Here is a 19,110-nt window from a genome sequence, read left to right as displayed (position 1 = left end):
ATAATTAACACTGAGAAACACGTATAAACACTCAGGATCATAACACACAAACTTTTATACCCTACTTTTTCTCTTAAAATAAATCCCAGAGATCTTCCCATCTCAGTTATATGGATCCTCCTCATCATTTTAAAAGGCCACAGTGTTTCACTGTATACGTACTCATTCATACTTTAACTAGTCAATCTCTTCTTGATAGATATTTGCTTTGATAACTTTATTTTTTGTTTTGTTTTTTTTTTTACACTGACTAAACAATGTTGCAGCAAGTCTTTGTACAGTTGCCTATTTCCTTAAGGAAAAGCATTAGAAATAGACATTTGTGTTGAGACAAATATTTTTAAAAGCTTTTTGTAGATATTGCCATATTGCTTCTAGAACTTGACAAATTTATACTTTCATCAACAGGGTATGGTAATGTGACAAAAAGAGAGCTTTTTAAATGCTTTTTTTCTTCTTTTTTTAGCTCTACAGTTTGGGGAAAAGCAGCGCAAGAGAGGAGTTTCATTCCAAATGGTTGCATCTCTGCATAAAGTAATTTTTAATTGCATCTATTCATATATTAACTGCCTCACAATCTGCATATGTTATTACTTATTTGAAATTTCACATCTTCAAATAAGGGAAAAGTATCTATCTAAAGTTAGCCAAGTTGGAGAAGTTGGCGTTTATGTTGATATTAATGGGTTTTAGTGGACACTGTTGTTGTCTCACTTAGGTCCCCTTTGTCAGCCATCTTCCAGCTGATGAGAATGTTGGCTCATAGCAACTCACAGGTGCCAGAATTGCCACTGGCCAAATGGGAAGCTTAGCTATCTCCTTACTCATTCCTCCAGACCCTGATTCCTTTCTTGCATCAAGGTGGGGACCAACTGTGGTGCAATTGGTACATTTGTGCTCAGAGCTCCTGCAGGGATCACAGTCGACTTCAAATCCATATCATTGCTTTTTTTCTTCCCCTCCCCTCCCCTGCTTCTCACCCAAACCCAAGTCAGATACTGCTTCCAAAGAACCTGACCTAAGAAAAGCTTTCCATACAGAAAACTTGAGAAACAGTTTGTGTTCAAGTCATTTGATTGCCCAGCCATAAATTATTGCTATCAAATTCAAAACAGGTAGATAGGATTCACAACAGAACTGTATCTGTCAGATAAATATTGACTTGTCATAGGAAAGAAATAATGTATGGTTTAGTAAGCAGGGAAGAATGTTGAATTCATTATTTTATTGTTGATATGCATCTTGGCTTTATGATTAAGTTGATAGACTTGGAGACAATTGTTAGGTAGATTGGTGTTTTTAGTGATTTGCAAAGTGATTTTGTGTTTCTTACGGTCTCTATTTAAGGAAAACCTAAATAAATTGATGACTAAGCTGAAATCAACAGCACCTCATTTTGTGAGATGCATAAATCCCAATGTGAACAAAATACCAGGTAAGAACTAGATTTCTTTGTAATCCACACTAGGAAATACATTTGATTCACGCTATGTTGAATGTTTTTTTTTTGTTGTTTTTTTTTTTTTAAGGAAAATTTACCAGTTCCTTTTATATTAGAGTAGATTTCAAGTAGAAAAATGAAAGTAACTTTAAAAATGAGGTCTTCTGAACCTCCTCAAGATTGCTTTTGGATTGAGATTCAAGTGGATGTGCAGAAGGATTTCACAAGGCCAATTCAATTGGTTAACATTAGAATGCTTGATATTACCATGTAAATTCTTCCTTAAGTTTTATGCTAAAACCTGGATGAGTTTCTATGCCATTGTCTACAAGGGCAAAGTATAATAAAAGGGATTAGATAATCGATGGTGGAAATAAGGTAGATATTTCAGCATATAAGAAATTATTTGATCTGAATTATCTAAATCGACAATGAAGACAGTTCCTAAATCCATTTCTAATTGTTAAGAACTCCTTCTAGCCTTCCTTGCCAATGCTAATCTTCCCTCTCCCTAATAGCACACATCTCTTTAGTTATGTACTTGTGAGCAGTGAATAGATGGTTTTATTTTTAATGTTTCTCCCCCCCCACACACATACCAGTTTTATTGAGATATAATTGGCATACAGCACTACAGTATAAATTTAAGGTATACAGCATAATGATTTGACATATATATCATGAAATAATTACCAAGTTTAATTAACATCCATCATCTCATATTGTGAGATGTGATTTTTCCTTGTGATAAGAACTCTTAGGATTGACTCTCCCTCCCTCCCTCTCTCTCTCTCTCTCTTTTTTTTTTTTTCTTTTAAAGATTTCATGAGAGACATACAGAGAGAGGCAGAGACACAGGCAGAGGGAGAAGCAGGCTCCCGTGGGAAGCCTGATACGGGATTTGATCCTAGGACCCTGGGATGCCCTGAGCCCAAGGCAGACACTCAACCGCTGAGCCACCTAGGCATCCCTAGGATTGACTCTCTTTGCTTTACTACCTTGATGCTTAACTTTTCAAATATATCATACAACAGTGTTAACTATACCCATTGTGTTTTACATTGCATCCCTAATACTTATTTATCTTATGACTGGAAGTCTGTGCCTTGTGACAACCTTGGCCTAATTTCCCCTCCCTCCTTCACTTCCTATTTCTGATAACTGCAAATCCACAAATCTAATCTCTTTTTCCATCAGTTTGTTTGTTTTTAGATTCCACACATAAGCAAGATCATAAAATATTTATATTTCTCTACCTGACTTACTTCACTTAGTATAATGACCTCAAGGTCCATCCATGTTGTTGCATATGGTTGGGCTTTCTCCATTTTTATGGCTGAATAATATTCCATTGTGTATATGTGTATATGTATGTAGGGGTGTGTGTGTGTGTGTGTGTGTGTACACATATCTTCTTTATCCATTTTTCCATCTCTGAACACTTAGTTTATTTCCATGTCTTGGCTGTTATACTGGATGCTTTTTGATGAATGGATGGTGCTGGGTGGTGAATTACTTTTTGTTCTTAATTGCCAAAACAAAGTTTTTATGGATATTAACTACATGGATTCTTTTCCTTACATCATGTGTTTGAAGATTCTCAGACTTCTTTTTGGAATTACAGGCTTCTATAAAACTTGGTCAGAGACTGTCACCTTCAAAGTTGTGTATATGATACATGCTTATGTCTTCAGAGCTCTAATCACCCTTGGAATATATAGCTAGCCAGATGCTGCTGATTCTAATTTCTGAGGTTCTGTAGTATCTTGCATTTTTATTAACCTCCTGTAATTAGGACCCCGGTCTTGACAGTCTGTGACCTATTTTGGGAAAGTGTGATACTAAACAATGATGCTGCACTTTGGGTTTTTGCAACACAAACACTTCATGTTCATCGACGCTGTATGTTTTTGCCTCATTGTTTCTTATCAGCTGGGTTTCTGAATGCATCCAGGGACACTGCTTCCATTTGGCAAGAAATCTAATTAGCTGCCTCTATTTTGGAGCAATTCTGTTACCTATTAGACTTGTCTCCCATCGAGTCAGCTCTGATTTTAGCAGTTGATTTTTTTTTTTTTAAGTCATAAGACAAAGTCCTAAGAAAAGCTTCATGATCTAATCAAGACAGTTTTTCATATGTACTTAAAGGGAATGAGCATGCTTGATCTTTTGGGGTCATAGAGCTCCACTTGTTCCCCTTCTTACAGATCATCTGTCTTTGTCTATCAAAGGGACTGGAGTACAGGAATATGGATATATGGCTTAGAGTTTATTTCTGTGACCCTGCACATAAGCAGAGATTCATCTCCTTTCCATTTTTCTTATAATACTATTGTAGGCCTTTGTCTTAGGAGGAGTGCTATTTGGCTTCTTCCAGCAGATTTTCTGAAAGCAAGACACAGTGGCTTCTTGGAAGGTTTTTCAAAGGCTTGTCTCCGAGATTGCAGCTGCAGCTTTAGTAGGACTTCATCTGATAAACAAGGAGGTGATAGGAGGACGCTTATGGTATAGAATAAAGCATAGGTGGTCTCTCTTTCTCTCTCTCTCTCTCTCTCTTTCAGAGAATGTAGGCTGGGATGTGACCAAGTCCTTCATAAGGCAAAATAATAAGCAGAATTTTGTGGCTGTGCTTATCTTCTCCTTTTCTTGTATTCTCCTTCTTGTAATCTCTTCCCCTTCCTAACTGGAGATGGCAGTTCCCTTTTGTGTTCATATTTCCCCTCTCTAGCTGGTTTTAAGCCAGAGAATGGATGTAAAACCAGCTATTTATAATCCTAGCAAAAATGTATTCTTTATCTTCTAGGTGTATTTGCTTATAAAATTTGACTAACTGTGAATTAAAGGGTTCATTAGGTATTAAAGGAACTTCAGGTAAATCCTGTTTCGAGACTCTTACATGATAGGATGGGTACTGTTAGTGCCATCAGGCTGGGAGTGAAGTGAACTCCTATTACCCTTTATATAGAGAACACCGAATTCAAACTTTTTTAAATCCCAAGATGTGCAATTAGGACTAGATCTTGGATAATAGTTCTTTTGGACACAGACTGAACAGGATCCTTTTGCTTCAGGTGAGTTGGATCCCTACTTGCTTCTGCAGCAGCTCCGCTGTAATGGTGTCTTAGAAGGAATCAGGATATGCTGTGAAGGTTTTCCGAACCAACTGCTATATGCTGATTTTAAACAAAGGTAAACATACATCCCAGGATCTGAGGAGCCTAAGGTAGCCCATTCTGTTTTCCTCTCTTTCTGAGTGTTTAGGCATGCATTGTTTGTTTGGTTGATGGCCTCCAGACTACAGATCGATGTGTTTTGGTGGTGGTGAGATATATGACGACAGAGTTCCATTATTTCTTCCCCTTAAATCCAACATCCATGTAGCTGTAATATCCTTAAATCTCTATTAACGGATAATAGACCCACATATAGAAGAAATATATACAGAAGAAAGACATGGAGGCTGAATTGAATTTCTGAAATGTTGTGTGTACTTAATCGTAGCTGCCTTCCAAGCAAGCTTTTGCTTTACTAGCAAGCCTGTGAAAGAAAGGAACCCAGCAGGGTGTGTGGCAGGAGAGGCATTTCTGCTTTCTATTTTCTGAATTCCAAAAGTCTAAATTATAGGTCATCAAGCAAATTTGAACCAAGTATGGTAGGCTAGAAAGGGAACCTGTCTCAAGGTTAAGAGGTATATTTCTAGTTCTGTGCTAGCTCACTGTTAGGGTGAAGAAATCTTGGAAGACACATTTAATGTCTCTGCTTTTCAGTTTTCTTATCTGTACAACAGAGATCCATAAGCCTGCCTCTTCCCCTCCCTTTGCCTCCCAATCTCTCCTTCCCTCCCTAATTGAGCAGACTCAAATGATGTTGTCTCCAAGGGACTATGAAAAGTACAAATTATTATGCCAAAGTAAGAGATTATTACTTGTATCCTCATTATTGCCCAGAGTTTTGTGAAAATCGAACATATTGATAGGAGAGGTACAAGTCTGTACCTCCTTTACCTCATTTGTTCAGATTATTCTTTATTTGAATCATGTGACCTCCCTGACCCCAGGATTTATTCTTTATCTATTTCAATCAGGTACTGCATTCTGAACCCAAGAGCCTTTCCGAAGAGTAGGTTTGTAAGCAGCAGAAAAGCAGCTGAGGAATTACTTGGCTCATTGGAGATAGACCATATCCAGTACCGCTTTGGAATCACTAAGGTAACCGGAAAACTAGGAAGAATGCATTTGGAAAAGAGTGGGAGGAAAGAATGTGTATCCTAAAATATCCATGATAAGGCACTCTACAGTTCTTGTGACCACAAATAACACAAATAGAGCTCAGTCGAAAGCGGAAACTTCAATGCTATTTGAGAGAAAACTCAATGCTTCTTCAGCCCTCAGTCTTGACTACATTTACATTTTTATAATTATTCATCTAAGTAAGTTTGTGCCAAGCTATAAAATATTGAATCAACCTCAGTGTGCTAGAATATGTGCAGAGACATCAGGGCTAGAAAAAGGTAAATTCAACTTACTGGAATAAATTGCTTGTCTCTGTTGAACGGATTAGTCTGCAAGTACTCGTTTAGGGAATTAATTCTAGAAGACTGCATGAGTAATTAAAAATGCTAAGGTCAACCTCACTATCCAAAAAAATTAATCCATAGTTAAGTTCTTTAGATGTGGTTGGCTAAATTCGGCTTTGCCTTAGATGATTTTGGTATGATCCATATATTATGGGAAATGTCTGACTAATAGATTTGGTTTCATTTGATGGTCGACATCAGGTGGTTCCTAATGACAGACATGGAAAGACCAAATTATTAGAGAATTGGAGGGTCTAGGATGAAGAGCTCACAGAAAAAGAGCTCCATAGGACATGACTATAAAATGGTACTTGACTCCCACATTTTGAGTGCCTGAGAATCTGCTTCTGGTGTCATTATTTCTGCTGATTGCCACTACTCGTCCTTTATTTCCTTGTGGGCTTAATTATTTTTGCTGTATACTACTAATCTAGACTGGGACTAGCAAGAGGCAAGAGAGCCTCCTAAGGCACAAAATTTAAGAAGGCACTCGCTATTAGGGTTATGTAAGTACTGACTTATACAACCCTGAAAGCGAGTGCTTCCTTAAAATTTGTGCCTGACACCTCACTCACCTCATCTTGGCCATTGCTAATAATTCGTGAAAAGGTGTTTATGTGGATTCTTTCATGCCTAAGACAAAATGACTTTCTCTAGGAAAGAGATCAGCAAACTTTGGCCTAAGTTTGGCCCACAACCTATTTTCAATATGGCCCATTAGTTAAAAATGGTTTGACGTTTTTAAATGGTTGGGTGTTTTTTTTTTTTTAAAGGATGAGGAGGAGGTAAATGAAGGAAAAGAGGAGATGAAGAAGATTCTATAGGTCTATGAAAATTCTATGTGAGCTGTAAAGTCCCAAAATATTTTCTCTCTGGCCCTTTACAGAAAAGTTTGCAGACCCCTGTCTGGCACTTCAGAGCACTGCCTGGCTGGGTCTGTCTTAAAACTTCAACCAGGCTCCCTCAATAACCTATACATTATTAACAGGGTAAGGAGGAGAATAGTCCATAGGGAGCAATAACTACAGGGTTAAATAAAATATTTTTGCAAACTTTAGATTTGTAAAACCAAACTTTCTAGAATGTACATTTTACACACTGAGTAAAACTTAGCAAGACAGATGACTAATCAATGAATACACCAGTTGTTCATACAGTCATTCGGTAGACATCTAATGAATACCCATTATGAGTGGAACTAACATCTAACTTATTTCTTTTAGGTGTTTTTAAAAGCTGGCTTTCTGGAACAACTGGAAGCAATGAGAGATGAGAGACTATCTAAAGTCTTTACATTGTTCCAAGCCAGAATACGGGGCAAATTGATGCGAATCAAGTTCCAGAAGATTCTGGAAGAGAGGTAGGATATCCCTCCCCTACACCTCTTCTGCTAGAGTAGTGCTGTGCCTGAATCAGTGTGACTTCATCTCATTGTCTTATAATAGGTCAAGGTAAAGAGCTGCTAGCCTGCTTAGACTGGGACTTCACTTAAAAATTAAATCCTGGAACGCAAACAGAGCATAAAGGGCTTTTTTTTTTTTTTTTTTTTTTTGCCTTATCCAAGTAAGGATAAGTGTAATTCAGATATTTTTTGTATTGTTTCCAGGCTTCCCTTTAGAGGGATTCTTTAGAGTCAAGGAAGTCTGGGTCTCTGAGGGTGGCATGACTCATAGTTCATAACAGAAGCAGAACTGGAAAGGTTTGCATGCATCCTACAGCCAGCTCTGGGGAAATTTGCTGCAGAGTGGGGAGGTGTGCCGACCACTTTACAACTTCCCCTGGGTCAGAAATTGTGGCTGTTGGTGATATGTAATCATAACTCTCTTATTTCAGGCAGGTTCACTGGGGACATTTATCAACACATTTGGACACTAAGGTGTAGGTCTTGCCTATTGTTTAAGAGAGTCATGGAAAGTAAGCTAGCAAAATCTCCAAACAAAGGGATTGTGAGCAAGAGATTCTGCGGTTGTTGCTTTTTTTTTTTTTTTACTGTGTAGTTAACCTTCTGGAGAGAAGTCTACAGGTCTTGGTATAACTTGTTTAATTGACAATCATTAAATCCTTCTGTTTTTCCAAAAAAGAAAAATATCATTACATGGTGATATCAAAGATAATAGAGAGACCTCTCCTAAGAATTTTCTGTGACTGATATTGTGCTCAGTATGGTATGGGAATTTATGGAATTTGGGGGATGGGAGACATGGCTTCTAAGACTAGTTGTGTAAACTCGGGTAAAAGTCTTACAGTTTCTATATAGTTCTCTTCCTTCATCTGTAAAATGAGGTCTTTACTATCCATTCCTTCTAAATCACAGGATGGCTTTACACAATTATCATAAAGTATTTCAAACAAAAAATACAGAAAATATTCTAATGTGCACTCATGGAGCTTATCATCAAAGTTTAGGAGTTCCTAACATTTTCTCTATAATTGCTCACAATTTAAAAATATTTGCAAAATTGACATCCTTTGTATATCTCTCCCTTGATCCAGATCCTATACCTAGTTCCCCAGATCCTGAATTTGTGTTGTCATTCCATGTTTCGTTCATGTTTTGTGTATGAAGCATATAAAGGTATGTTTTCATACCTTTAACATATTTTTCTGTAGTTGCTCACATTACAAAAAAATAAACATACAGTTGAAGCCCCTTGTATATTTCTGCTTTGATCTGAATCCTATGGAGATATGCAGATATCCTTAAAAGATGATTTTTGCCTATTTCGAGTCTTCATTTATATAGTATTCTGTATATATTATCCTGAAATTCATTCTCTATATTCAGAACTACTTTTGCAATTTATTAATATTGATAAATTTAGTGCTAGATTATGGATTTTAACTGCTATATAGTATTTCATTGTATAAATATACCATGATTTATTTATCCATTTTCCAGCTCAAGTTAATTTAACTCATTTACGACTTTTTGCTATTAGGAACAGCTCTGTAGCATCATTTTTGTAAATGTCTGCCCCTTCACCTGTACGAGTTTTTTGAGAACAGTGTTACTCAAAATGCTGGTTCATGCTCTGAGAGTTCGTGGGTAGCAGCTAGTGAGACCCACACTCTCAGTAGCTTTTCTCTAGGGTATGAATTATTAGATTTTAGCCTACACACAACTTATCTTCTTGAGATATTGCCAATATGCTTTCCAATTGACTCATCATCAGAAGTGTATGAAAATCTCATTGCTCTAGATTATTACTAACTTGTGGTGTTTTGGACTTCCAAAAACTTCTGCCAAACTTTGTCATATTTCTGATTTTGGGGAAAGCTATCATTTCCCTTTTAAGATGATGTTTACTATAGACTTTTACCTTTTTTATACATTAATGGATTTGGTTATAATATTATCATAATGATTTTTGCAACATTGTTCATGAATATTGTTTTTAAAATACCTTTTTTATACATTGATGGATTTGGTTATAGTATTATAAGGATTTTTGCAACATTCTTCATGAATAAGTTTGGTAATTTTTTTCTCCTACTGTGTTATCTATCTTTGGATCAAGATGACTTTAACCTTAGAAGACAACTAGAGAATGTTTCTTCTTTTCAAAACATGAAACAATTTATTTTGATTATCTGTTCCTTGAATGGTTGGTAAATTTGCCTATTAAACCAAGTAGAAACGGTGATGGGGTTTTTCAATTTTGATTCCATTTATTTAACAGTTATAGGTCTATTGAGATTTCTCTTCTTGAATTGGTTTAGATGTTCCTTTAAAAAACTGTACATTTCTTTTAAATTTTCCAATTTGCTAGATTCTGATTTTTAATCTCTACCATATCTATATGTTTCTAAACATAATCCTAGATTATTCTTAGAATATTATTATTTCTAGTACTGTTTATTTGTGTCTACTCTCCTTTTTCTTGATCACTTATGTCAGATACTTATATAGACTATGTAATTACCTTTTTTCATTTTGTTTTTTTCTTTCTAGTTTATTAGTCTCTGATCTCATCTTTATTCTTTCCTTCCTTCCACTTGCTTTGGGTTTATTAATTCACAATTTTTTTCAGTGTGTATAATCAGCTTCTCAATTCTTCCACTGAATTTGATTTAAATGACTATATTTTCCAGTATCAGATATTTTATTTGGTCCTCTTTCAAATCTTTCTGCCCTCTTATCATAAAGGCTCATTTATTTCTTGTTTTTTTTTTTTTAAGTCTTTCCTCTATGCCTTTAAGAATTTTTAACAATTATTTTATGGTCTCCACCAGATTGTTCAATTATTTAAAATTTGGGGGGGAATAATCAGACTTTTTATTATAGTTGCCCTCCCTCACTTATGGTTGATTTTTTTTTTTCTATAGGTGTTTTGTAATTTTGAAGAGTAAGCTCATCTACTAAGAGACTTTAGGAGAATCTCTAGTGCTTGATTTGAGGGTATTTTCTTCAGTGCACTTTTGCATTCTCCTTTCCCAAAAGCCCAAAGGGTGTTTATTACCAGCATAAAAAATGATTATGCTAAATTCTTACATACATCTGCACTGATCAGATAGTATGATTTAAACCTCAGACATTCCAATGGTACTGGTCTAGGATAAAAAAAAATTCTGGAGTAGAATTTTTTCTTTATCCTAAGCCCAGAGCAAATCAGATGTACTTCTCTTTGACATCACTTTGTGCTAGTGGTGAATTTAAAAAGTTTTCTTTTCATTAAGAATGATGTTCTTCGAAAGTCTCAGCCTGTTTCTTTATCCATGTGGATATAAAAATATAAATCATTACAATACCAAAACTGGATCCCACCTTCCATGAAGGTGGCCAAGCTATACACACATTCATTAAAGTTTTTTTGCTCCCTCTTTCTTACCCTCTTTCAGACTCCACTCTCATTGAGAGGATGTTTGCAGTGGGAGTATTTTGGGGACATCTAGCCCACAATATTGCTAGCCCAAGAAGTCCCTCATAGGGCTTTTGCCAGAATCAAATGAGAGCCCAGATGTAGAAGTGCCTTGAAGACTAATGAGATATTTTAATGACTCCTCAGAAGATATGCTTCTTAAGGATCTGGATTGGGAAAATGACTCTCATATCATCTGGGTTAACTTGTTTTTCTTTTTCCCTCTTGATTTAGGGACGCACTTCTTTTGATCCAGTGGAACATAAGAGTTTTCATGGCTGTGAAGAACTGGCCCTGGATGAGGCTCTTCTTCAAGATCAAGCCTCTTGTTAAATCTGCTGAAATGGGAAAGGAGATAGTTGCTCTGAAGGAAGAGTGTGTGCAACTGCAAAAAGCCTTGGAGAAGTCAGAATCTCAGAGGGAAGAACTGAAAGCAAAACAGGTCTCCTTCATCAGGGAGAAGAATGACCTGCTTCTTCAGCTGCAGGCTGTGAGTGGCCCCACCATTTGTCTTCAAATCAAGTTTTTAATTAGAGTCCCTTGTTTTGCAGGCAGTGTTCACTTGAGAAAAATGAGGCATGTGCTTCTCAAATACTATAGAATTTCACCAAACACAATGGGAACACTTAAGGAGACACCCTGTTTTATAGTGAAGTGATTTCATTGGCAGGATGTCTTTGAAAAGGGGACAAACCATTAGACGGGTTTTAACTATATAAAAGCAGCACAATCTATCATGGGAGCCAAGAAACTCTGGGACTTAATTTAAGTTTTCTATGATTCATTAGCAAATCAAAAGACAGGATTTAGTAGATCCTGAGAAAAGCTTTACTGAAATCTTCAGGATTATTGCAGTATGCTTCTAGTTGGTTTTCCTGATTTTGGCCTCTCTATTTCCCCTTCTCCAGTCCAAATCAACCTCACTAATCAGTCCAATTCTTAAAGCAGCAGCTCTCAACACTGGCTCTGCCTCAAACTTACTGGTGAAGCATTTAAAAAATAAAAAAGAAAGATGCCTAGACCCCACTGTCAGGTATTTTGATTAAGCAAGCCCTGAATGGGTTCAAATAATCTATATGGGTGATTCTGATACCCAGTTAGGATTGAGAACCATTGTCTTAAACAAACATCATGTTGCTTCCCTGATGAATAAGTTTCAGATCCTATAATATGTGCATTATAGACTCCAGACCCTTGGTGTTGGCATCTGAGCCTCTATCTTCAATCTGATGCCAGTGTGCCATTACTCACTCCCTTTCACATTCCTCCTCTCAAACCACCAGGACTGCTGTTATCCCCAAACATCCCAAAGGCAGCGATGAGATTTTACCCACTGATATTATATTTTCCACCCCACTTAGCACAGTGCCAAGTTAAAAAATACTGGGTTCCAATACAATTATATGCAATTTATAATACAATTTATGCAATACAATTATAAAACACCTTTTTCCTGCTTTTTGTACTTACAGAAAGCAGAGAAAATTTAATAATTTTAGACTTACCAAGTTATTCTTTTATTTTGGGGCTATACTATTCATGTGTTCCAAGAGGCCATATTTTGCAGGAGAATTTCACCCAAACCCATATTTCTGATATGTATTTAACATAACAGTGGTTCTAGAATTTTAGTGTATTTCAGCCTCACCTGAGATACTTGTTAGAAATACAAATTCTTGGGCCCCACTCTAAACCTACTTTCAATTCATACTGTGAAAATCCCTGTTCATAGTATCATGTTTTGTGCAGCTTGTGGGAGAGGCCTCCCAGTTTTCATCATTCTCCCTGTCAACAGAGAGAGTGGTCAGTGCTACTACCTAAGCTGGTATGGAAGATAGAAATGGACCCACCTCATGCAGGAGGTGGTAGGTAAAAGCCTGGAATACATGATAAAGGATCAGTGTGGGAAGCATGGGAAACGCATGGAAGCCAGTTCCTGAGCAAACCTAGGAAGGCTGAGATGGGTTCAAAATGTAACTGAGATTTTTAAAGTTGACAAAGCCATGATATGTTTTATTATTATTTGTTTTTAAGGAACACAGCTGAACATAGTAGGGATCAAATAAAGATTCTTTTAAAACCATCACTTACTCAAAATACTGCAGAACTGAGTGAACCCATTCCAATTAATGTTATGAGTACATGAGAATAACTGCCATCAGGGAGAGGATGTTCCTACTGTTAACCTGCCACACCATTGCTCAGCTGGCCCCCAAGTCCTGCTGTCATGTTTAATGAAGGGATCAATGATGGTCGATTGGATTGTCTTCTTCATTCAGTGATGGTGACAGGTCCAGTACACATGCTGAATGGAATAGAGCAAATAAGCATTCTACTTGTCAACCTGGTGTGAACTAAGATCAAATGTTCCCATTATTTCCCAAACATTGAAAGCTACTCTGATCTGCATAGATGCTTCCTGCTTTGACATTTTTGTTTGTTTTGAATTTATCCCTTTTCTTTTGGTCCTCAGTGATGTTGGAGATTTACTATTCTATGCCTTCCCCATCTGTGCCTCTTTGAGCCCCATTTGTTGGGCAGATGGCCATTCTCAACAGTTAGCCAGAAATCAATGGCCTAGAATTTTGCCTTATTCTTCTCTTTTTTCCTCAAATTTTTATTTAAATTCTAGTTAAGATATAGTGTAATAGTGGTTTCAGAGTAGAATTGAGGGTGCCTGGGTGGCTCAGTGGGCTAAATGTTATGATCCCAGGGTCCTGGGATTGAGTCCCATGTCGGGCTCCCTGTTCAGAGGGGAGTCTGCTTCTCCCTCCCTCTCTGCCCCCTCCCCCTCTGCCTCCTACTCTTTCTCTCTCAAATAAATAAATAACATCTTTTTTTTTTAAAGGATAGAATTGATTCATTACTTACGTATAACACCCAGTGCTCATTACAAATACTCTCCTTAATACCCATCACCCATTTAGCCCATTCCCCACCCACCACCCCTCTAGCAGCCTTTCAATTTGTTCTCTCTAGTTAAGAGTCTCTTATGGTTTGTTTCTCTTTTTTTCTTTCCCCTATGTTCATCTGTTCTATTTCCTAAATTCTACATATGAAATCATATGGTATTTGTCTTTCTCTGACTGACTTATTTCACTTAGCATTATGCTCTCTAGCTCCACCTACGTTATTGCAAATAGCAAAATTTCTTTTGATGGCTGAGTAATATTCCATTATATACACCATATCTTCTTTATCCAATCATCAGTTGATGGACATTTGGGCTCTTTCCATAATTTGGCTATTGTTGATAAATCTATAAACATCAGAGTATAGGTGCTCTTTTGAATCCGTATTTTTGTATCCTTTGGGTAAATACTTAGTATTGCAATTGCTGGATCATAGGGTAGTTCTATTTCTAACTTTTTGGGGAACCTCCATTCTGTTTTCCTGAGTGACTACCCCAATTTACATTTCAAACAACCGAAGCCAGGCAAATAGATAGTTAATAAATTACTGAGCGTGCCTGGCTGGTTTAGTAAATTGAGCAGCCAGCTCTTGATTTCAACTCAAGTCACAATCTCAGGGTCCTGGGATTGAGCCCTGTATCTGGCTCCATGCTCAATAGGGAGTCTGAGAATTATTTCTCTCTCCCCCTCCGCCCCTCCCCCCACTTCCGCATTCTCTCTCAAATAAATAAAAAAATATTAAAAAAATAAATCGAGTGGCATATTGCAAAGAATGGATGATAAGGTCTAGAGATGGAAGATGGAGCTAGATGTGAAGTTATGTTGCAAGGAGACCTACTGTAATTAAGAACTGGCTTACAAGGAAGGGGTTTTATTTAGCCTCGAAAAGAGACAAATTAGAGGGGTTCAAAGTTATAAAGCATGTTTGTAGCCAAAAGGCAATTGACCCTTTCATTTTTTACTTGACCCATAACACAGGAACAATGGGTCACTCACTGGAGAATTAGAGGCAGTATTTTTGAAAGGATAAAAACAAAGACTGTTTTATACTCGGTGTATAACTTGTGGAATTTACCACTGACAGAATCATTGAGGAAAAGATTTTCTTTGGAAATAATAGTAAAATCTAGTTAGTAACCTGCAAGTTAAATTTATGAATTCTAAATTTCAGCCTGTAAATAAAAAAATATACAACTCTACTTGTTGGAAGATACACACATATATAAAACAAGTGCATCAGGGCACTTACAATAATATAAATATTCTAGTATCCGAGGGAACACTGCTTTCTTAAAAGACTGTATTCTGAACAGGTATCAACCTCAAACTCTATGCCCATGTGGATGCTTCCAGACGCTGTGAATTAAGCAGTACGCCACTGATTTTTGGAGGCATGTTAGCTCCTTTAGGCCACCAGGATTCTATTAAGTGCTTTAGAAGAGGTAATCTAATCTACTGAATGGCCCGAAAGATCAAAAGCACCTCCAAGCACAAGCAACTCCTCCACTTCTCAACAATAGGATCAGGGAACTGGGAATATTATTTCACCTGCTGAGGGAAGGCAGGTGAAAGTACTGGTCACAGGGCAGGCAATTATCTCTTTGCGATGCGTTAAGCAGCATTTTCGCCTAGCTGATAAATTATTTCCAGCTGTTGGCAACAATTTTCTCCTCATCATGGCAGGAGCAAGAGACCCTGGCAAATGTTGAAGAGCAGTGTGAGTCACTGATTAAATCCAAGATCCAGCTGGAGGCCAGAGTCAAGGTGCTGTCTGCGCGAGTGGAGGAAGAAGAGGAGATAAATTCCGAGCTGACGGCCAGGGGGCGGAGGCTCGAAGATGAATGTTCCGAGTTGAAGAAAGAAATCGATGACCTGGAAACAATATTGGTGAAGTCACAGAAGGAGAAGCGTGCTACGGAGCACAAGGTACTTTTCTCGATAATGTTAGGGGGGCCTGGAGTGGGCCAGTCCCACTCCCCATCAGGTTCCACTATCAGACTTGCTCAGCCTAAATGAATAAACACGGTGGCCCGCAGCTTTACAGCAGGCCCAATCGGAACCAGCATGAAATGAAGGGTCGGATGACCTGTGTGCTGTCCCGATTCAAATTTCCAATTCGAACTTATGGGACCGCACTTAATTTTCCAAATGAAACATCTTCACTTGTTTCAGTCTTATTACATCTGAAATCTAGTGGAGAGACCAGAAGAGTTTCATTGGGTATCCTTGTCTGGAAGGAGAGTGATCGTGATGCAGTTTACTGAAAGGTGATTTGGGATGTGTCTGAACCTCTAGCTCTGTGATTAATTTGAAGTTTGACCTTGAGGATGTCATGTTAATTCCAGTTAAGGATTTTGACATCCCGTTCATTTCATTTGAGGATTTTAACTTGCGCATCTGTGTATGAATTGAAACTAGCTGAGGAGCCCGTTTCCGACCTCTGATGAACAACTGGTCTCTGGAATGACACTGTAATTTTGGCAGATTAAATAGCAACTCTTGTGCCACTGGTTCCCTTTCATAAAAGCGTGTGGGCCTGATAGAGACAGCTTCCATTTTTGCATATTTTAACAGCTGGAACTCTTCTTTCATTGCCACTCTCAGGATTTGAGACATGACAAGATTGCTATGTGCCCCCTGAGTACTCAGAAAACTACCTTTAGTGGTGTTCTTGTTATATAACAATACAACACACTGAAAACTGGCCGTCAAATGAGCTATCCTGATACCTGCTTAACCAGATTACCCCATTCCTTAACACACATTCTGTGTGTATGTGTGTAAGAAAAAGTGAATTTAGAGTTTTTAACAGGAGATTGGGAATTTGGCTAACTTTGGTTCTTTATGACCTTGGATACCTCTTGAGACTGTACCAGAAAAGACACAAGATGGCCCTTAGCATGATGCCCACCCTCCCAGTAGAAACTCTAATGCTACTGTCACTGTCATCGTCCCACAGGTCAAGAACCTGACGGAGGAAGTAGAGTCTCTAAATGAGGATATCAGCAAACTTACCAGAGCAGCCAAGGTCATGCAGGAGGCCCATCAGCAGACACTGGACGACCTGCACATAGAGGAGGAGAAACTCAGCAGCCTGAGCAAAGCCAAGCTGAAGTTGGAACGGCAAGTAGATGAGGTAGGTAGCACTGTGTCTGGCTAGTGAGCCATCTGCATCTATCCAAACCTCTGATTTCTACTTAATTTATCTTGACAGTTTGGGGGAAACTTAGCATGGCTTGTATCTTTACTATTTGGAAACAGAGGTTTATCTGTTTCTCGATGTACACAGAAGCACTCCAGTGCATGAGAAGCCCCGGCGTGTAATCAGTTTTTAAATGGAACCTCCATACAACCCTGGGCAGTGGGGGAAGAGCATCGAGAGGAATCATAAAGGGTTACCCCTGCAGGTGACTGACTGTCTCCTGTAGCCCCCGCAGAACCTGGTGTTTTGCCCTACAGACAAGCTGGTTCTCTACTTGACACTAGTGTTGAGAGATGAGTTGAAAGGCCCTGTTGTGTCTCCGGTGCTGTGCCGCGGCTTATTTATAATGGAAAGATATGTAAATCACAAGCTGTGACTTGGAAAAATACTTGGCAGATTCTAAAGGTGGTGTCCCTGTTCTGCTCCAAACACCCTGGGAAATAAAGATGTTTTAAACCACCCTTTGTGGTAGCTTCCTCATTCTCCCTTCCCTCCTCAGCTGGTAGAGCATATGCATTCGCTCTCAAAGTTGCAAAAGCTTAGCCTTTATAAAATTGCTGACAAGGGTGGTCTGGCTTTTTTACTTAACTATTTGCTGCTTTTTCCTCATGCTTTCTATCAGTTGTCTCAATTCTCTTCCTATTTCCATGGATTGTGTGTCTCACAAAGCCTCAGTCTGAGGATTTACTCTGTGTGTGTGCGCACGCTCGCTCTTTCGCTCTCTCACAAACACACACTAGGTCTCTCCTGGAGTTCATCTGCTCTCAGGTTCTTACATACTCTTTCTAGAAATCTTCATTCCTCCTCCTCCTATTTGAATTTCCTATATTTTGCTGGTTACAGAAAATAGCTTCTCTTGCTGAAAAGTAAACATATCAATGTATCAGTGAACAAACAGCCATATTTTATGTGTTCTCTAGCCTCCTGCTAAACCAACCTCAGTATTGTTGACCACACTAATCCAGAAAACACTGGGACATTCCAACCACCCTCGGGGGGAGCCAGGATATGACATCATGATATGGATGAGAAGAGGGTACCAAGGTGGTGAAGGAGATAGGGAAGTCATGCCATGTGAGATGTGTACGAAAGGGCCTGTGAAATCAGCTGCCTCATATTCATAGATGATTGCGTGGAGACAGATTTGCTTGGTGTTGCTCCAGGGAACAGAGCTTAGACTCATGGGAAGAATTTACAGAGAATATTTTGGCTTCTTAGGAGGAAGCACTCCTGAGTAAATGGACTTATCCACCCATGAAATGAGCTGCTGTTTGAAGAAGTAGGCTTCCCAGCAGTGAGAAACCATCAAACAAGGGCTCACTGGCTATTTATTAGTGGCTCCTTCCTTAGGACAGAGCTCATACTGCGTGATCTCCAAAGTTGTCCTTCATCACCATAATTTCTAGATTTTTGTTGTCTTATCGATGCACACAATATTTATTTTAAAGCATCTACATCACTGGGCAACATTTACGTAATCTGTGCATTTTTCTTTCTTTTTTCCAGAAGATAAGTGTTAATGAACACATCTAGCAAAGTATACACTTTACCAACGTATTTGGCTATTATTTAATACCTCTTTTTGTCAGCTTGAGGGTGCCCTTGAGCGGGAGAGAAAAGCAAGAATGAACTGTGAGAGGGAGAGGAGCAAACTGGAGGGCGATTTTGAGCTGCACCGCAAGAGCATGGAGCACCTGGAGAGCAGCCAGCTGCAGCTAGCAGGAAAGCTGAGCGAGTAAGCCACCTTGCTGTTGACCTGACATTCGGGAAGACCTTAGATTGGAAGGAACAGCTCTCTCATGTCATTTATCCTTGTGACTCCAGGGCCAGATGTCTTAAGACCTGAAGGGGAAGATAACAAACCTAGGAAAGAAATGATTTTTTTTTCTGGACTTTATTATATGGTTGTAAAAAAGAGAGTCAGTGCATAATCTAGAAGATGATGAGTGAGAAGGTATCTGACTAGCAGATGGGAAAGAAAAGTGTAAGGCATATGAGATGTAAATTATTGAAATTTGAGGCTACAAGTCCAAAATACAAGTCCAAAAATAAAAATGGCTTACTTCTTTTACTCATGATGAGTGTAATGGCATAAAAAGTAAAAACAAAACAAAACAGAT

General features: G+C 38.3%; 1 protein-coding gene across 2 annotated transcripts in view; it reads left to right on the top strand.

Moving 5' to 3' along the window:
- MYH15 (myosin heavy chain 15) overlaps nucleotides 1–19,110 on the top strand; it is a 147,864-nt gene that overhangs the window by 50,009 nt on the left and 78,745 nt on the right. For both annotated transcript variants that reach the window (XM_072722453.1, XM_072722454.1), the window contains 9 exons: nucleotides 467–534; nucleotides 1,348–1,435; nucleotides 4,513–4,630; nucleotides 5,526–5,649; nucleotides 7,241–7,377; nucleotides 11,111–11,366; nucleotides 15,472–15,714; nucleotides 16,748–16,924; nucleotides 18,580–18,725. In XM_072722453.1, the coding sequence (XP_072578554.1) occupies nucleotides 467–534; nucleotides 1,348–1,435; nucleotides 4,513–4,630; nucleotides 5,526–5,649; nucleotides 7,241–7,377; nucleotides 11,111–11,366; nucleotides 15,472–15,714; nucleotides 16,748–16,924; nucleotides 18,580–18,725 (1,357 nt within the window). The remainder of the gene's footprint in view (nucleotides 1–466; nucleotides 535–1,347; nucleotides 1,436–4,512; nucleotides 4,631–5,525; nucleotides 5,650–7,240; nucleotides 7,378–11,110; nucleotides 11,367–15,471; nucleotides 15,715–16,747; nucleotides 16,925–18,579; nucleotides 18,726–19,110) is intronic.

Source organism: Vulpes vulpes, chromosome 1, assembly GCF_048418805.1.
Source record: "Vulpes vulpes isolate BD-2025 chromosome 1, VulVul3, whole genome shotgun sequence".
Classification (NCBI taxonomy): domain Eukaryota; kingdom Metazoa; phylum Chordata; class Mammalia; order Carnivora; family Canidae; genus Vulpes; species Vulpes vulpes.
The sequence above is the reverse complement of the archived record's forward strand: the minus strand, read 5'-3'. Positions and strand labels throughout refer to the sequence as shown.